This window comes from Brassica napus, chromosome A9 (assembly GCF_020379485.1).
Source record: "Brassica napus cultivar Da-Ae chromosome A9, Da-Ae, whole genome shotgun sequence".
Lineage (NCBI taxonomy): Eukaryota > Viridiplantae > Streptophyta > Magnoliopsida > Brassicales > Brassicaceae > Brassica > Brassica napus.
Window position 1 is genome coordinate 1,219,668 of NC_063442.1, and position 19,991 is coordinate 1,239,658.

The 19,991-nt window shown below is 32.3% G+C and overlaps 1 protein-coding gene across 1 annotated transcript; it reads right to left on the reverse strand.

Annotated features, from left to right (window-relative positions):
- Positions 1–11,442: 11,442 nt before the first annotated feature.
- Positions 11,443–13,739, reverse strand: LOC106435594 (probable glycerol-3-phosphate acyltransferase 3). The gene is made up of 2 exons (XM_013876498.3): positions 12,982–13,739; positions 11,443–12,513 (listed from the first exon to the last, which is right to left on the reverse strand). The coding sequence occupies exons 1-2, from the start codon at positions 13,693–13,695 to the stop codon at positions 11,632–11,634; spliced, it is 1,596 nt and encodes a 531-aa protein (XP_013731952.2). The 5' UTR covers positions 13,696–13,739; the 3' UTR covers positions 11,443–11,631.
- Between the last annotated feature and the right edge of the window lie 6,252 nt (positions 13,740–19,991).

Sequence of the window (19,991 nt, forward strand, 5' to 3'; positions counted from 1 at the left end):
TTCATAAATATTTAATTATATATATTTTAAACCAAAAACATTATTAATTATCTAACTAACTATGATTTACTAATTAAAAATAAAAAAGTAAAAAAAAATCATTAAACATAAAAATTTACACAGAAATTTAAAAATATGATGTAACTTGAAACAAAATTTTCTGAACGTCCTTTATAGAAAATGGAGAGCGAGCTATACATCAAGTTCTGTTATAATTTGCTGAAAGTGATGATTTATTTATTTTGATTTTTTCTCATAGGTGTGTTTGACATTAAACTACCATAATAAATGTATTGTTTTTTACAATTTTCAATAACTTTTAACTAATAGTAATTCAATAAAGTTAATTAATTTTCTAGAATTTTATAATCTTTTCATAGAAAACACAAAAAATACAATTTTATGAAATAATTTTTTTGTTTAAAGTATATCTTAATGAAACAGAGTGAATATATACTTATATATTTTTTAATGAAGTATATGTGTATGTATTTCCCCAACCGTTTACGAAGAACATATTTAATGCCGAAGCAAATTATCAATCAAAAGTATAAAAGGATTACTTGTTATAGCCCATTAAAAAAGATATAGATGACAAAACCGTAAGTAAGAGATATTTACAGTGTCATTTAAATAAAATGGTAGATTATGTATAAGTTCCTTGTAAAATATATTAAGAAATAAGTAACGTATTAAAATCATATAATTTGTATTTCTATCCCACTTGAATATCCCAAATATATACACCAATTAACCTTATGATATCATTATTAGCGAACTTTTTTTCACTCCCACAAAAATAAGTTAATTAATATTTCATTTTATAATATATACATCAATTAAATATAACAGAGTGGCATAATCCATCAAGAAAAAGTTTGGACTAACAGTAAAGATGAATCATTTGAGAAATATATATTGGTTTATCTAAACATATAATATACTTCTGATTAAACTAACAATAAAAATATAATTAGTAGTCTACAAAAATGTATTTTTCATTTTTTTCCTTAAATAAAAGTTATATAACTACCTCATATAATAAAAATATATGTGACAATTTATGATTTTGGATAATGATGTTGAATTGTTTACTTTGACATTTAGAGCATTGTGCATGTGTTTTAAGATGGATACCATGATGATAGAAATCTCGTCTGGAACGAAGGTATATTCTCCAATGTTTCTTTTTTTTTTTTGTCACAAATTCTCCAATGTTTCTAATCGTTGGTTTTACTCCAAAATGCAGTTGTTTATCTTCGAAAAAAAAACTATATTAAACAGTAAAATGTGAGCAACGTATACTGTCGTAGTGCATTAATTCCTGGTGGTACATTTCCATCAATTATTTTAAAGTTGTTGCTTTTGGTAATAAATTGCCATACTCACAAATAATTAGTTGAGCTGTAGATACTTTTTTTATCTTTAACTTTTATCTATAATCTTTAAAATTACTAATAATACTTTAAGTAAATTCTAAACCTACATCCAAAAAATAGCTATAAAACTTCTATTTATTAAAATAATATTTTATGTGACATAAGAAAATATATAGCTACAGAAAATACATATATTACAAAAAATTTACATACAAAATTTAAAATTACATCCTAACCAATTATCCACTGTCTTATTTTCTTAGTCAAATTAATTCTGGTCGTATCGTCTATTACTTTTTTTTTACCATACGCTTTCAATTACTTAGTTTTTACGAAGACTGACAATAATTATTTTACTATTTTTAGTATAGATTTATTTTTTCCAAAGACTGAAAATAATTACCTTACTACTGTTTAATATAGATTTATTTTCTTATCATGTTGACTTGCTACATTTTCATTAAATGATATACAGTTATATATATCACTATGCCAAACCAAAAGTTCTTCCATATAACAATGAGTGTTGCAGTTCAAAAGAAAAATAAGGTATTTCCCATTAGATCTAGATATAAAAAAAAAGTGAGTTCATCATTTTTCCGTAGTGCATCTAATTCAAAACTTAGAATACATATAATTTGTTTTGGAGGATATCAGAATTAAGGGAGGTTTATTTGTCCTCAAATTTTCTATCTAAATCTTGATTCATTGGTGAAATTTATTTTAAGTTTCATAAATATATATTGCTTTTAGTATTGTAAATGTCATCTTAATTTTATCTTAAATTGTATTATTATATTTTAAACTTACATATCACATGAATCATAATTCTTTTGATTTTCTCTATTCTCTTCTTCTTCTTTTTCTTCTTTTTTTTGTTAGAGTCTAAAGACTATGTAAAAAAAACTATCAATCTACTTCTTTATGAGAAAATACATTAAGATTATAAAAATAGGAATGATAAATTGTTATCCCGTTTTTATTTTGATAATACCTCATATTAAAATAATTTTACAGGTTTTTTTTTTGAAAAAAGGCATTCAAAAAAAACTAAGTAATTGAAAGAGTATGGTAAAAAAGTAATGGACGATAAGACTAGAATTAATTTGACTAAGAAAATAAGACAGTGGATAATTGGTTAGGATGTAACTTTAATTTTTTTAATTTTACAGGTTAGCAGTCGGTTATTTGGTTTTATTCCATGTTAAAGTTTTTGATTTTAAAAATAATCTTATTCAAGATAAATTTTGTTTCGATTGGATCTATTCATGTTCACAATTTAGTTTTTCATGTCATTTAAACAGATATAAATAAAAACTATGTTATATATAATATGTTATCTAAATACAACATACGGAAAAGGCATAATTAATTGCATAATATATTATTTGGGTCTTAAATATATAATAAAACAAACTTATGATTGGATAAATTAAAATGTTACACATGCTTTACTTTGATATCGTGTTAAACGTAACTTACTTGGGTGTTGGTTCTGATAGTGAGACTCTTTATACCCTCTAATGATTATTTTGTTTTCTTCTTTCCATTAATCTCAGATCATGTGTTCGCATTTCAACCCCACAAACGTTGATCTTGTCAACATGCTTCGCTGGAGAATCGAAAGAGAGCAACCATCTGGTTTCATAACCGACATGCATAATCTGTACGAGAAAGAACCGTGGCTTCTTCAGCACGTAAGACATATCAGCTTTAATGAGAACGATTGGTTTTACTTCACGAGGACAAAAAAAGCTGCAGACTCGAAGAGACCGAGCCGAAAGGTTGGTGAATCAGGTAGATGGAAGACGACCAGTACTTGGACTCAGATAAATAATCAAGATGGAGTTATGGTTGGTTTTGTGAAGCATTTCAGCTTCAAAGCCAAGAGCGAGACAGTGTACGATGGGATCACTACGGGTTGGGTGATTCATGAGTTTATTTTGGAAGATAAACCGGGATTTCAAGAACTGGTTCTCTGTAGAATCCGGTTTTGTAAGCGTGAAGACAATGCTCAATATGCTCCAAGACTCACACCTATAGTGATCGGACTTGAACAGGAAGATGGTGTTGCTGGTGCTGCTGCTCCGGTGGAGACTCATCAAGCCCAAGGCATGGAGCAATGGACTGGATCTTGTTCTGGTGAGGCTGTCACATACTCGGGTCCTCAACAGACTATGGCACAAGGCTCAAACTATCCAATATTGAGTGCAGGAGGCATGGAGAAGCATCAAGAGTTTGGATACTATGGTCAGCAGCATAACCATATTCTTGGACAGATGAAGCAATATGGTCAAGGTATTGGAGATATGGTTGAGTACCAAAACCAGTATTTAGGTCAGCAGCAAAATCATATTCTTGGACGACAAGCAACCTATGTCTCACCCTCGGCTCAAACCATGGAGGAGGATCAGCAGCAATGGAATGGGTATTTTGGTCCATATTCGGCTCAACCATATGATCAAGGCATGATGGAGCAGCAAGACTTTGGCTCTTCTGTTCTAGGTTTGGCTCAAAATGAACAGTATTTGGGACAGAACAGTGAGCTCCCACCGGTTCCGATGAAGAAGACTCTACAACAACATGACAATAATGTCATTAGAAACTCAGCTGCCAACCTACAACTTGAGGACCAAGAAAATGTTGTCATAGATTTTTTAATGAACGAAGATTTTATTGAGTTACACGAAGGCATAGTTGGCTCTCCTACAGACAAGGAATTGATTCAAGAGACTGAATCAGAGATGGTTAACTTTGGGAATGAGGAATGGGCTCAACAGCTTGGACAAAACACACCAGAAGAAGAAGCTGAGTTACATGCTGCTCTCGCAAACTGTGAAACCTTTGAGTCTTTCTTGAACTTCTTTTGTCCAACTAAATAGTGTAGTTTGAAATTCCTTATCATTCCTGTATCCATTAGCTGTTTGTGCATTTGCTTTGATTTTCTGAATAAAAGAAATACTTTTGTATTTTGTGATTTGGTTTTGACAATTTGTCCACGACATTTGGTTTTGTGTGGAAAACTCATGCATCTGGATGCTTTTAATATGAAATTTGAAATGATTTGTATTAAAATTGTAAATTTTCCGTTCTCAAAACTTTGCTACAGAAATTATAATATTTTTGTTGGTCTAAATGTTAAAAGAAAAATCAGAATTATCTGTATGGAATTCATTTTGCTAAGTTTGAATCATATTTTAGGAAGGAGAATTGGGTTAATTTACACTTGATTAAAGAGCGTAAGTTTTGGGATATTAGCTTTGCTCCAATACATTTGAAGTTGGGATGCATTTATTAGAAAAAGGTCGACACGGACTTTGACATTGCTTCGATGATTAGATGATGAAAACATTTGGTTATTTTAAAGTCATAGTTACTCCACCCGTATACCCACACTTTGTTTTCTTTTTTGATGTTCAGGGCACTGAGTGAATGTGTCTTAAGATGGGCTCAACTATACCCACACTTTTTATTTTGATGTTCAGGGCACTGAGTGCATGTGTATTAAGATGAGCTCAGCGAAAAAAGAAATCTCATAGTGTAACAATGGTTATGTATTTCTGATGTGCCTCTAATCATTGAATTTACCTGCAAAAAATTAGCCAAGATTTTAGGGTTTGATCAGTTGAATTCAATGTCAAAATGCATTTTGTCCAACTTACATATAATGTCGGAGTGCATTCACTCGGAGTAAAGGATTTGATGGGAATTCCAGATCGAAGAAGCGGCAGATCAAAATATGGTGCAGAAAAACCCAAATCGAGAATTGATTCTTCTTTCATGTGAGAACGGCCTTGGTTTTTCGTTTACCAGCGCGTTGGTGGTCTGGTGGTACCATTATGTCAATTCTTTTAAAGTCGTTGCTTTCGGCATGAAGTTGTTGCTCTTGCATAATACTGTTTTGATTGCTTAGTCAAATTAATCTCATTCATGAAGTTGTTGCTCTCACATAATATTGTTTTGATTGCTTAGTCAAATTCGTCTCATTCGTATATTTCCAGTATTTGTTTTCCATATGCATTCAATTAGTTACTTTTTTTTTCTCCTAAGACTGAAAAATAATAATTTTATTACCATATAATATAGATTTTTTGCTTATCATGTTTGATTTCTTTCTCCTTCTTTAATTGATATATAGTTCCATATATCACTATAACTAGTCATTATAAGCTCTTCCATATAATGTGGTGCACTTCAAAAAACAATATAATGTATTTTCATTAGTTCTAGATATAAAGAGTGAATTTATCCTTTTCACTGAATCTAATTCAGAAGTGAGAAAAAAAAAGTTGTTGGATAAATTCAGAACAAAGAGAGTTTTGTTTGCCCTTAAGATCTTCTATCTAGATCTTGATTAATTGGTGAGATTTATTGTAATTTTCTAAATATATATTGGTATTGCATATGTCATCTTGATTTTATTTTAATTTAATAACATATTCTAAATTTATGTATTCGGTAGATCCTAATTCATTCGATTTGTAACATTCTTTTTTCCCAGGGTTTGAAAACTCTGTTTATAAAGTTTTGTTAACAAAAAAATTGTGAGTAAACTATCAATCTACCTTTTTAAGATAAAAAAATTATATAATAAAGACACGAACGATTTTGAACCAAAAGGATATAGAAACAATATAATGTTATCTCATTTTCTTTCATATATACCTCAAATTAATGGTTTTCGCATATTGGCATATTGGCTTTCGATTTAGTTTGAGTTTTGCTGGTTTAATAATATTAATGAAAATAAATATAATCAATTTTTGAATTAATACTATAATTTTATGTATATTTTGAATATTTGATATAAAATCATTGATTAAATTTTATAAAAAAAATATCCCTAGCCTTTCTAATTAATTATTTCACAATTTTGTATTTTCATGTCGTTTTATATAGGTATTTAAATACAAAATGAGTCATATTGTTATCTAAATACAATAAATCAAATTAAATAGCGTAATAAATAAAATAATCTATTAGTTTTGGTTTTAAATTTATAATCAAACAAACTTATAATTGGATAAAATGTTACACATGCTTCATTTTGATGTCTTGTGTTAAACTCATAAAGGCATCCGCATTGAGTTTTTCACCAGAATCTTTCATAAATTACATTAATATTCATACCACAAATTTTTTTTTCTTGTTTTTTTTTCTTTTGTAAACTCATTATACCCTCTTTGCTGCTCTTTCAGAATCATCAATAGTGACTAATGAAGGGGACTCGACGGTCGCATTTCAAACCCACAAACTTTGAGCTCCTCAACATCCTTCACTGGAGACTCGTTAGAGGCAAAAGATGTAGTTTCATAACCGACATGCAGAATCTGTACGAGAGAGCACCGTGGCTTCTACAGCACGTAAGGCATGTTAGATTCCGCGAGAACGAATGGTTTTACTTCGTCAGGAGGAATAAACGTCCAGGGATGCAAAAAGCTGACTCGACGAGACCGAGCAGAACGGTCGGTGAGTCAGGTATATGGAAGACGAGTGGTGTTGTGGCTCAGATAAAGAATCAAGATGGAGCTAACGTCGGTACTAAGAGGCATATAAGCTTCAAAGCTAAGAGTGCAACAGTGAAAGATGGGATCACAACTGGTTGGACGATGCATGAGTTTGTTTTAGATGAACCGTGGTTTCAAGAAGTGGTTCTGTGTAGAATTAGGTTTTATAAGCGTAAAGACAATGCTCAATATGCTCCAAGATTCTTACCTATAGTGATTGGACGTGAACGGGGAGACAGTATTCATCATGGTGTTGCTGCTGCTGCTGGTGAAGAACTTCAATACTCGAACGCTCCGGTGGAGACTCATGAAGCTCAAGGGATGGAGCAGTGGACTGGATCTTGTTCTCGTGAGGTTGTCTCGTACTTGGCTCGTCAACAGATTATGGTACAAGACTCAAACTATACAATATTGAATGGAGGAGGTATGATGCAACATCAAGACTTTGGGTCCTATGGTCAACACTTCTCAGTGAATGGAAGGATGGAGAAACACCTAGACTTTGGTTCTTATGGTCAGCTATCAGGAGAATTTTTAGGTCAGCAGCAAGATCATATTCTTGCAGGACAAGCAACCTATGTCTCACATATGGAGGACCACCAGCAGCAATCCCATAACCTTTTGGGGGGACATGGGACGGATCCTTCGCACTCGGCTCAAACCATGGAGGAGGATCAGCAGCAATGGAATGGGTTTTGGGGTCCATACTCGGCTCAACCATATGATCAAGGCATGATGGAGAATCAAGACTTTGAGTCTTCTGCTTTAGGTTTGGCTCAAAATCATCAGTGTTCGGGACAGAACAATGATCTCTCAGCTCTTTCAGAACCTGCTGCTCAGCAACAACATTTAGGAGAAGGCTCAAACTTATCTGGACCTTCACAGGTTCAAGTTATGATGAATCAAGCTTTGGTGGAGCAGCATTATGTTCCATGGTCGGCTCAGGCAAATGATCAGTATAAAGAACATAACAATGAGCTCCCAACGGTTCCTATGGAGACTCAGCATCAACAACATGACAATGTCATTATAAACTCAGCTGCTCAGCTACATCTTGAGGCACAAGACAATGTTCCTTTGATAAATGAAACCATGGAAGCACAAGCCACAGATCTTCCAGTGAACCAAGGTATAGATGAGTCACATGGAGGCATTGTTGGCTCTCCTACTTACAGAGAATTGTATCAAGAATTTCTTGGAGAGGAAGAGATGGGTTCAGAGATGGATAACATTTGGAATGACGTTTTGAATGAGGAATGGGTTCAAAAGCTTGGAAAAAACACACCAGAAGAAGAAGCTGAGTTAATGGCTTATCTAACAAACTGTGAAACTTTTGAGTCTTTCTTGGACTCCTTATTGTCCAACTAACAATATAGTTTAAACATCCTTATATCATTCATGGATTCATGACTCATTAGCAGTTTGAATAAACTAAAAACTTTTGTATTTTTGTTATTTGGGTTTTGACAATATGTCCATTACATCTCTGTGAATGTCAATTATACTTGCTGAACCCGACCAGTATTTTCCTTTTGAAAAAATGTGCAATTTATTCAAGTAATAAAATCGTTTTTATATTTGTTGTTGCATTGTATCTAAGTTTTTGTTTAGAAATAAAGCACTAGTTTTTCTCTATCTTGTATCAAACCATCTCGATAGCCCTTTCTCTATCTTGTGTCAAACTGGACCAGTATTTAGTATGGTTGGTGAATGAAACAGAGCACTGGTGTTGTTCTTAGAGCTAAGTGCTAAAATGTACAAAGCTAGAGTTTCAGACAACAAAGAAGCTTAAATTCTATTTACCTTAGCAGGATTTCTATGGTTCTCTCAGGACAGAACCTGGCTTGGCTTCACCATTGCCTTCATTCAGTCCCTTACCAAATCTTTTTGTTTTCTAGATAAAAAGTCTTAAAGATTGACATGACATGACTTTACAGATTATTTCATCTGTGGTACTATCAAGAAGCAAACATCGAGATCTTTGTCCAGGTGAAAGAATGTTTATGCACAAATGCATCTTCCCCAAGCAAAAACAATACTCTCTTCGGTTTTTAATACATGGTGTTTTTAGAAAATTTTTTGTGTTCTAAATTAGAAGACGTTTTCAATTTTTAGTGTAAAACTTATTCAAAAATTATGTTATATGTTTGCGGTCTATTTTGTAATTAGTTACATTGTGTTTAGATGAATAATTAATAATATTTTTATTTAAAATATAATAAAATATTTTATTAATCTACGTGGACAATCTTAAAACGACATTTAATTAAAAAATGGAGGGGGGATTGGTCACTTGGACGACAACATACTACTTTGGTCTACACGCCGTTCTTGACCAACCTTGCAAGATGGTTCTAGGAAACTATTAGTGATGTTGACATTATAAAATGATATTAGCTCATACACAGAGCTATTGTTTTCTACATATATAGTTTCTCTTTGAGTATCCTATATATTCCCATCATCACTCTGAGTCTCTGACAGCTAGTGCTCCTATAACATACAACACTAGTCAACATAAGCTCAATACATAACATAACATGTGAATATGATTGCACCGGCACACGTTCTCTAACTACACCTAATTTGTAACCATCAACTTCTTTGATCAAAATTTCATTTACAATCAAAGGCTATAACAAGAACAGAACTAGAGTTGTCCTGTCTCAAACTGATCAGTGATAGTTTCCAACAACTTAAACCCAAAAAAATGTTTAAATCTTTGTGAAAACGAAACCATTAAAATCTGACCTTGAAGATTGAGTGAAACCCACGCCTTCTTCACCGGAGACGACGTCGACGTTCTCATAGGAGAAGCAACGGATGCGAGAGATGAAGACTTAGAATCTTGGAGCTTCCAGCTCCGGCTACGGAAGTCGCGAGAGCCGCCACCATCATCCTCGTGGCCGCCACCAAACAAAAAAAAAACGAAAAATAAAATAAAATATAAATTGCGAGTCCTTTAATTTTAAAAGCCCTTTAATTATAAAATTTCCGACTGGTCCTTTTAGTTATAAAATCTCATTTAATTTTGTAAAACGGGTGGACCCAACTAATGGCCCGATAGACTTAAATGACAACTTCTAACCTTATGACCCAGTCCATTAAAATAAGAAATACACGTGTCAGTTACCATTTCGTATCTTTCTTTTTGTGTTTTGAGTATCAAATGTTTGACTTTTTCTTTATATGTGTTGTGAGACTTGTGACCAACCAAGTACACGTGTCGACAGAGTTGTGTTTAGACAATGCGACAGTGATGGCCACCACCACGACGGAACATATCTAAATCCATATGGGCTAGAGACGAAATGATTTCTGCTGTACACAATATTTATTGTTTCAGAATGTTATAACACATCATATTAGACCACCTATCAAGTGGGTATTGACTCGAAAACACTATGGAATAGTATGATTTATACAATTTATCTTTGTCAACAGTACTATAAATTTGTTTCTCTTTTTTCCAATCAGACACATTAATATAGTTTTGAATTGATTTGCAAACTTTTGTAATGCAAGTGTCCATTGCCTTTAATTATTTGCTTGGTAGTACAGAAAGTTCTTTTCACTTCACATGCTCGCATGGTTTCCAACCCCCCTTAAGTGAACGTAAAACAAAGCTTTACGTTTTAATATATAATATAATACACATAACTAATTTTACCAACGAATATATGCCAAATTTATTATTTTTTTGCTTTTTTATACTTTTTCTAAACCGATTATAACTGCTTCAAAATAATATTACAGTCTTTTCTGCTGTGATTTTTTTGTGAGAGCAGCCTAAGATCGAAAACGACGTAAGCTTAAAGGTAAAATGCATTTAAAACATTTCGAGATTGGAACCGAAAAAGACAAGCATGTCGTTGGAGCGATCATCCTGCATAGAATGTAGATAGCTTATGATGCTTATCCTGAATCATTTTATCGATACAATGAATAAAATAATTTGAACATGATAATTCTAGTGAACAATGAACCTACCTGTACAGTTTTTCTTTCTTTCACGGCACTTTAATTTTTTTTTAACCTCTTGCAGAGAGGTGCAATCAAACTCGTATTCAAAGAGTTTGCAGAAGTGGCAACGTGAGCGACGTTGACGAATCTGCACAACTATAGGTACAGTTATACCAACCATTCATATTTATATATACACAAGGCCGTATCTGCTTGTATATATCATTTAAATAAGTTTGGTTACATTATTTGGGCTAGACCGTTATAACATTTATGATGCATGTGCCTACCAATACAATGCACAAATTTAACAACTTTACGACGTGGCCGAATAAATATAAATGATTCCTAAATAATAAATAATTTGCCTTCTATTTTTTACTATTATTAGGCATTGTGGACCATTGTTTTATAAATGTACAACAACGGCAAAAGCAAAATCATCTATATATATATTATGAGCAGGGCTGGATTTAAGAGGTCATAAACAAATTTAATATTAATTTTAATTAAACTTTTGACATTTTAAGATTACATGATCTATATATAGTAACTTTAAAAGAATCGGAGAATCAAAACAAATGTTTCATCCGTGTCCAGAAACAGCATTATAATATCAAACTAGAAAGATAGTATACATTACCAAGAAATAGATAGTTACATACATTTACGTTACATAATTAAAAACATTTACGTAACATTATATAATAATATAAAAAAAATCAATGAAGCATTTGGTTACTTTACACCGAAAATTACACACTCAAATCCTGAAAACATATTTAATTTTTCTTCACTACGCCATTATTACCAGCCAAGATCAAATACTTGTCTTTCCTAGTGAGATAGGTGCATTCAAAATCCAACGCCTTCCCAATCGCGCTCTGAACATGATTAGCCACTTCAAACTTCAACTTCCCTTCGGGATCTTGACACGTGACGCCAGGGACAGGGTCAAGAAACTGAACAGTGTAGGTAGGATAAGGATCCATGAGGAAGAAAAGCGGGTCAAATGCCTTAAGGCCACTTGCCGTTGTACCATAGAAGAAGGTTGCGGGTGACGTAACTGCCACGGGAACGATGACGTCACTAATCTCGGCGAACAAAGGACTAAACCTTAGCAAGTAAGGTTCTCTACAAGTGGTTCCTTCAGGACAAACCACGAGATCCCCTTCGGCCAATAGTTTCTTCATGGCTTGTCCGTCGCTGACACGATCACGAGTCAGTCTAACGGTTTTGATAGGAGCTAGAATCTCAGATACTCTACTCAAACTATACGTTACTGTTTTGATGTTTTTCTTTTTTAATGCGAATCCAACATAGAGAGGGTCCAATAAAGTTCTGTGGTTACACGCAAAGAGACAACCTTTGCGTTCACTAGAGTTTAACTTTTGAGATGAGACGTCGTCGATCTTGACGGTTAGTCTGCAACCGAAGAAACTTAGGATTGGGATTGATAATGTGTAAGGGATGCAAAGAGAGACAAAGAGTCTAGCTGCTGCGGCTAAGACTGCGAATGGACCCCACATGAACAAGGCCAGAGTGTTCATTAGGGTTGGTCTGATTGCGAGACGACCATCATGAAAGATCAGTGGTTTAGGGTATTGGCTTTTTGGTAGGGTTTGCCAGGTTCTCTTGTCGGATCTCTTCACAAAATAAATCTCCTGTTTAAAAGAGAGAAAAATACAAGACAATCAGTTGAATATAACATGAAAACAATGAATGAAAATACCTAACAAGATCAGTTTTTAAGTAATGAAAATTTCTAAACCACAAGTTGTAGTCATGGCTAATAACTACGTCTGCAGATTGTGTCGTCGCTTCATATTCGTATTTAATGATATAAGAGGCCATCATCTGTTTTTGTTGCTTTCTATGTTTATGTTTCGTATTTGCAATTAATAGAAATATAATGTTAAGGTGTGTCTCGTCTCTCTCAACCTCACCACTTTTAACTATTTATATCCTAATGTCGCTTTTACTAATCAGGTATGAGTCTAACAAATCATATTATTCGCTTCATGGATATATTCCTTTATATTTAAATGATGTCCTTTTCATTTATGCGTCATTATAACATAAGATATGTTGAAAAGATATGTTGAAGAAATGAAGATAAATAAAATACGGACCTGGCAAAACTGAGAGAATAGATATCGGTGCAGAGATGTGTTGTAGGAAGTGATACCAATAACACGACCAGTGTTTAGTCTCTCTTTACGAACCAACTCATCAAAGACAAGATCATGTTTGGTCTTATCCTCCATGATTCCTAAGTAATAACCACCAACGACCTTCATTTCTCTACCCACAACAACTTCAACCTCCAAGTAATCTCTCAAGAACCCTTCGATCATAACTTGAGGAAGGTCATAACTCACAACGATTCTCTTCCCTCCTTTCCTTAACACTTTGAACATTTCGAGCCCGACATCTTCTAGGAAGTGTTTAGGCAAAACAGCTCCCCCCGCTCTAAAACCATCTTTCTTGATCCCAAAGAAACTCACCATTACCATCACTTTCACACCCATCTCGTGGCTCAACATCAAGGTTATCAGTGGGTAGAGAATGAAGAGGATAAATGACCTTATCATCCCTCCCGCCTCGAACGCTACAAGCATGAAGTAAGGGAAGAGAGAGTCGGATTTGAGAAGAGATCTTTCTAAGTTAAATATCAATGTGTCGCGTGATAGGTGAGACTGAAGGAGAGTAGAAGGGCACTTTTGGTATTTTGGTTTAGGATTCCGCCGGAGGATAAACCGGTAAAAGAGAAAGACAAGAGATTGAAAAACTGAAATTTTAACTGCCATTTTGTGTGCGTTTGCAGAAAGCTTTTTTTGCTCCATTTGTGTTTGGTTTTGGACAGTGCATGTCAGAGAATAGTTGAGGGGGGTATTTATATAGCAAGATCATGACGAAGTTACCCACCAGCGTGTTGAGTATTAACGGGAAAATGCCATTGATTGTTAACGTACAGCTTGCATGATTATACATTAAATGAGATTATCAAGTGAACATGTGAAATAGTATATTTGAAAAGTATACGTACGCGTGTCTGCGTCGATAATTTTTCTTTGTCGCATGTGTCAAAAGGTTTTGGTTATTTTTGGGGTTACGTTAAATAACACGAGTCAAAGTTTGTGTATAATCGGAGGTTAACACATATGTACGTGATTACAAGTCTTGTTCCACTTGTGTGTATTCAAATGTTGTCATCATTTTTAAACTGAGACGTCATTAAATACATCATATAGTATGTTCTTTTACATATACGGACCAAACGATAAACTATGTGGTAGAGATCCGTTTAATATTGCGTATTATTCTCTTGGAATGATTATTACGCATTTAAATTTCGAAGTACTATTATATCTCCTACTTGGAATGTTTCATTAAATGGTTAGAAAGTCCAAGAACTTAATTTGACTAAATTAAAACTAATGATAGAGATATCGTAGTAAGTATATTGATTGATGTGTGACAATGGATAGGAAGTCCAAGAACTTAATTAATTTGACTAAAAAAACAAATGATGGAGATATCATACGACTAGTAAGTATACTTGATATTGATGATGTTTTAGGACAAGTTGATTTGTAAGTTTGATATTTTTGTCTTCGAGAAGGGAAATCAAAGGGTCCACCTACATACAAACTACTGATAATTCGGATTATCTTGAAACCATAATAATCAAACCATAATATCAATGGAAAAACTGTCCTACAAATATTGGCATATCTAAAAATTAATTGTTGGTCCAAAATTAGTTGTTAATCAAACGAATGTGGTCCAAAAACTTAAAGATCCAATTAATATTGCAGTGCATCTAATCTTCAAAAAAAAAAAAAAAAAAAAAAAATATTGCAGTGCATCACTTATTACAAATCTATATAGGATGTATTCAGGAACTAATTCCGAGTATATAAGAATCCAAGCTTGGAAATGACAAGTACTCTGTTTTTTTTTCTTCATATTTAAAAGGTGATTTTCTTGAAAAATAGCAGTACCTCTTTAGTAAAAGGGGCACTATACTTTTTTTTTTTTTTGTAAATTGGATTAAAAGCTTTTTCAAAAAAAAAATTGGCTTAAAAGGGGCGCTATATTTATAGAGTTATATCTCTTTAGGAATATGATCATGGATCTTGGCTCATGCTAGCGATATCCAGTATCGAGTATAGATTTGTGGGTCGACTAGCTAGTAGTATGTTCCAAGTGTTCAACTATTATTTTGTTATGTTTTCCAAATGCCCGGTGCATATTTCGCACGGTTGTAGCGAATTTGGCTTTGTGGATGGCTGGTTCTCCATATATTTATATTCCCTATGCACATTAAAAACCACCTTCACCTGTCACATACTGTACTAAAAACATAATTTATTACTATTGAATTGTTAGCCCCTAGCTTATAATATCAATACTCACTATGTTTTAAAAACTGTATATTAGTTTATCGTAGAAGTATATATTAGTAAATTTTAGGATATATTAGAACTATATAATAGTAAATTTTGATTATAAATGCATATGCAATATTTTATGTGATTGTATATATTCCTCATGATGTTAATAAGATTTCAATAAATATATTTATTTTTTTTTCAAATTTAGAATTTATCATTATTATCTAAAATTTCATTGTAAACGTTAAAATATATATTTTAAAACCATCTCTTTATAATATGTATCTTTTTAAGCAGAGAAAATATGTTTAAACGTATTTTGATGATTGATTCAACCAGAAACCGACCCTCAATTTGAACCAAAACTTTACAAAAATATAACGAATACGTATTTATATAAATATGCAGAACAACAATAAAAGCATGTGCGGCATAAATTAACACCGAGAAGGCATTAGGATACTCATAAGGTGAGACATCATATATACAACAAGCAGAAGAAGCATACAAACAAGTGGCAGAAACCAAGTTGCTTTGGTCTAGTGGTATAGGAGCTCCAGCTGGAGTGCCCGCCCCTGGGTTCGAGCCTTGGCCACTGCAGAATTTACATATGGGCTGCAGCATCCGAGACCGAAGACCGTTATACGGTGAGCCACATGGTAACGCCCTGGCAGCGTCCTTGCTCACTTCGGTCTCTAGTCTGGACCACTTCGGTGGGACCAGGATACTCGGTTAGCAAAAAAAAAAAAAAAAAAAAAAAACAAGTGGCAGAAAAAGGAGACCTATGAATGATACCTTTTGTTGCAAAGAGAAAAGTTCCACCAAAGACAAAGGATCTTATATCACCAGCAATCCAGCATGGCCTGATCATATCCTAATCTAGCATATGTAATTCAATAAATAAAACGCTTCTTTCATTGAGGGAAAGATCTAGACTTTTTACTCTAATTGCTAGAGCATTTTTTCAGAGTTCTAACCTCTCTTTCCCTCACTTTTTGGACTTAGTTTCTATCATTTTGTCAAATGGCATTTTCTAGTTATCTTCAGTTCTTCATCCTTTTTATCTCTTCTTTCAGAAAAATAATATATTATTTCATGAATCCATCTTTTCCGTAATATGGTAGAGGCCCATTTTTGTGTCGATCTTGAGGTTGTAGAGGTTACAGATAATTTACTAAGAGTTCAATAAATATTTTTTACAAATTTAAAATTTTATATTTTTGTAAACTAATTTTTAAATTTTTTATTGGCTATAAGCGAATGTTTCATTTAGTTACCGATCATAGACATATGACATGGAAAGTAATAGAAATTTTAATCACGATAAAATTCTTTTCTTTTCTATTTTTCATTGTTTGCATAGTCAGTTTGTCTTTCATACCATTGAAATGTAAAGGTTGGAGAGTTTTCCGAAATACCATTGCAACATGTTTTCCGGATTTTAACATGTTAATAAGTTTTATACTATTTATCTCCTAAAAGACAAAATAGTCCCAAAATAACGAAACATTTTGACTTTTAAGAATAATCTATTTTCTATGGGGAGATAATATTTAACATGTAGAATTTGAAACTGTAAAAAGAATGTGGAGATTTACAGTTAAAACGCATTGAATGCTAATGAGTCGCCGACCTCGCTCATAGGGAATGTGGTATGTGCGTGAGCGTGGGATAGGGATCTACTTTTTAACTTAACTATAGTTTTCTAAATTTGGTCAACTTGTAAAATATTCGCCTTTCTGTTTTCGATATATAAAATCCTTAAGGCTTTTAATACATAAAAGAAAAGGGAAATCACATTTTAAACACCGAAAGTGTCGTGTCACTTACTAGCATTTTAAACACTGAAATTTTATTGCTAGTACTTTAAACCTTTAAAATGACATCACAACAAATTTCCAACTACTTTTTCATGTTCATATACGACCAATATTGTTCATTTTACAAGTTAAAATGATGGTGTACCAGTTTTAAAAAAAATACATCAAAATTCGAATAAATTGGAAAATTGGAAAAATTGTAAAAAATCAAAAATTCTAAGATTTTGAAAATATATAAAAATTAAAATTTCAAACTTTAAAATTAAAATAAAATTTTAAAAATTCAAAAATAAGATAAAAAATATTAATAAATAAATTTTTATAAATTTATTTGTATTTATATATCTAGGGTATAAGAGTTTTGTCTCTTTAATGAAACATTTTGGTCATTTTCTTTCTTAGAAAATCTTTTTGGGACAAAAACTTAAAATGATCTATTTGAGAGAACTATTAGCCCCGCATGTGGCCACCATCAATTAACATGTGGTGAAATCGGCAGCCCCCGAGATGCCTTCTGCGGAGGTGTATTTAGGCACTAATCGGAGTCCGTAAGGTGTCCGGATACCTGGGTTTTCAGAAAAAAAATTAAAAGTTTTTGATGGTGGCAATTTTTGATATATTGTTTTTGATAGTGGCAAGGTTTGATATCGCCATAAGTGACGGTCACTGTCATTGGATGCAATTTTAAAATGAATATGATTTTTTTGGTTGAATATTTATAATTTTAATTTTTAAGTTTGAATTTTGAATTTTAGTTCTTATTTTAGAATTTTAGAAATTTTAAAATTTTATTTTAATTTTGACATTTTAATTTTAGATCTTATTTTTGAATTTTTAGAATTTTTAATATTTTATTTTATTTTTAAGTTTGAAATTTATTTTTTATATTTTTTATATTTTTTTTACAATTCTTCCATATTTTATGTATTTTTATTATTTTTCTTATTATTTAAAAATAAAACAAAACTGATACATCATTATTTTAACCTGTAAAATGAACAATATGGGTTGCTTGTAAATAGAAAAACATCATTGGAGATTTGTTATGATACAAATATCACTTTTAAAGCTTAAAATGATAACAAAAAAATTTTCAGTGTTTAAAGTGCTACTAAATAATACTTTTTATGTTTTAAATGTGATTTTCCCTGCAAGAAGATAATCAATTATAGCTAACGTGATACTGATATAGATTACGAAAAAGATAAAACCGAGTAGATTAAGCTTATATTACACATTTACATTCCAGGAAACACATGATATATATAGCTAAGAATCATAAATATTCATTAAGAGATTTAATTTAAAATATTATAATTTGGAGATTTTTTTTGGAACACTAAAATTTAGAGATATATGTTTATGTATATAACTTCTAAAAATTTAGAAGTTGAAACTAATAATTCGCTAAGATATGCCTAGATCCGGCCCTGATGATAGGAGGATAGTTATATGGCTAAATATATAGAGAACCAAATCAACCTAAACCACAAACACCCTCCATGCCTTCTACAACCATTGTTTCCACGTCTTCGTTGGACCAATGTTCATTGCATCTCTTCAACCTTCTGCGATGGCTTGATTGTCTCATTCTTTGAATTTTCTAGTCAATATAGATTAGTCCACATCATCCAAAGATGCAAATGAAGCAAGAGGATTTGCGTGTTCCACTACCACACCTGCACTACCAGTTTGCGATAAAACAAAATTTACTGGCGGTTACATTACAAAGATTTTAACTTTACAAAGTAAAAGAGATTTACCGACAAAGCTACTAACTTATGTAAAGAAAAGACGAACCTATATATTCAGACCAGTCTAGTTTTCGATTTGCATATCCGCCGTACGAATTATTCAATGCTGGGAACTTATGCTTCAAATGCTATAGAGCTATCAACATTGATTTCACCATTATTTCCCTAACCTACTCACTTGGATTCTCACGTACGATCTTACTTACCTATGGACTTTCACTTCTTCTTGTTATCCCGGGCAGTATTCTTGCCAAAAAACTTTTGTTTCTTTTGATAAACTAAATAATAATACTTCCCTCTGTTTTAAATTAGATATTATTTTAAGTTTTTCATATAAATTAAAAATTGTTAAATGTTCAGTTTTGCTCTTATTTAACTATTGAAATTGTATAACATTTATGTTTTTTTCTTAAATTAGTTAGGTTAAAATATAAATCAATAGAAAATACATTAAAGTCACAAAACACACATAGTTGTAACAAAAAAAATTAATATATAACAACACTTAATTTGAAATGGATGGAATAGTATATTAGTAGTTTAGTACCGAAAACAGAAGAAAACATAAAATATTTATAAAAAGAGATAACCATTGACTTTCAAGATCCAATATAAAAGGGTCAATGCATAAAAAAAAGAATCCAACATCATCACTTGCATAATTTTGTGAGTCAAGGCCGTGACTAACAAGAATACAGAAGCTAGTCTGACACATATTTGGCATCCTGAGGTGGATATTCGCATGAATCTAATACAGTCTTCTTTTTTGAAACTTAATCTAATACAATCTTGAAGTGGAGAGAATTGACTAGAGCAGCATGCACCATGGACGGTGGCATCGGAAAGCAAGATCTTTTTTTAAAAGGGAAAGCATAAAGTTGAAGATGAATTGGCTTAGATACGCGGCATACGCCTTAACTAGTTTATATTAGTGCATGATCTATCCGCGTAAACTGGATATCAAAAGCACGTACATTACTCTTTTATATGAACTTAAGATTGATATAAATACTAATTATATTCTGTTGTATTAAAAAAAAGCACAGGCATATGTTATCTAACTCAAGTTTGTTTGTTTTTAGTTAAAATTATGGGCCAAAACTCATAATTTTTTTAGCGAAAGGCAAAATCGGTTGTTAAATCTTCTCCCGTAGCTGTTGAAACTCGA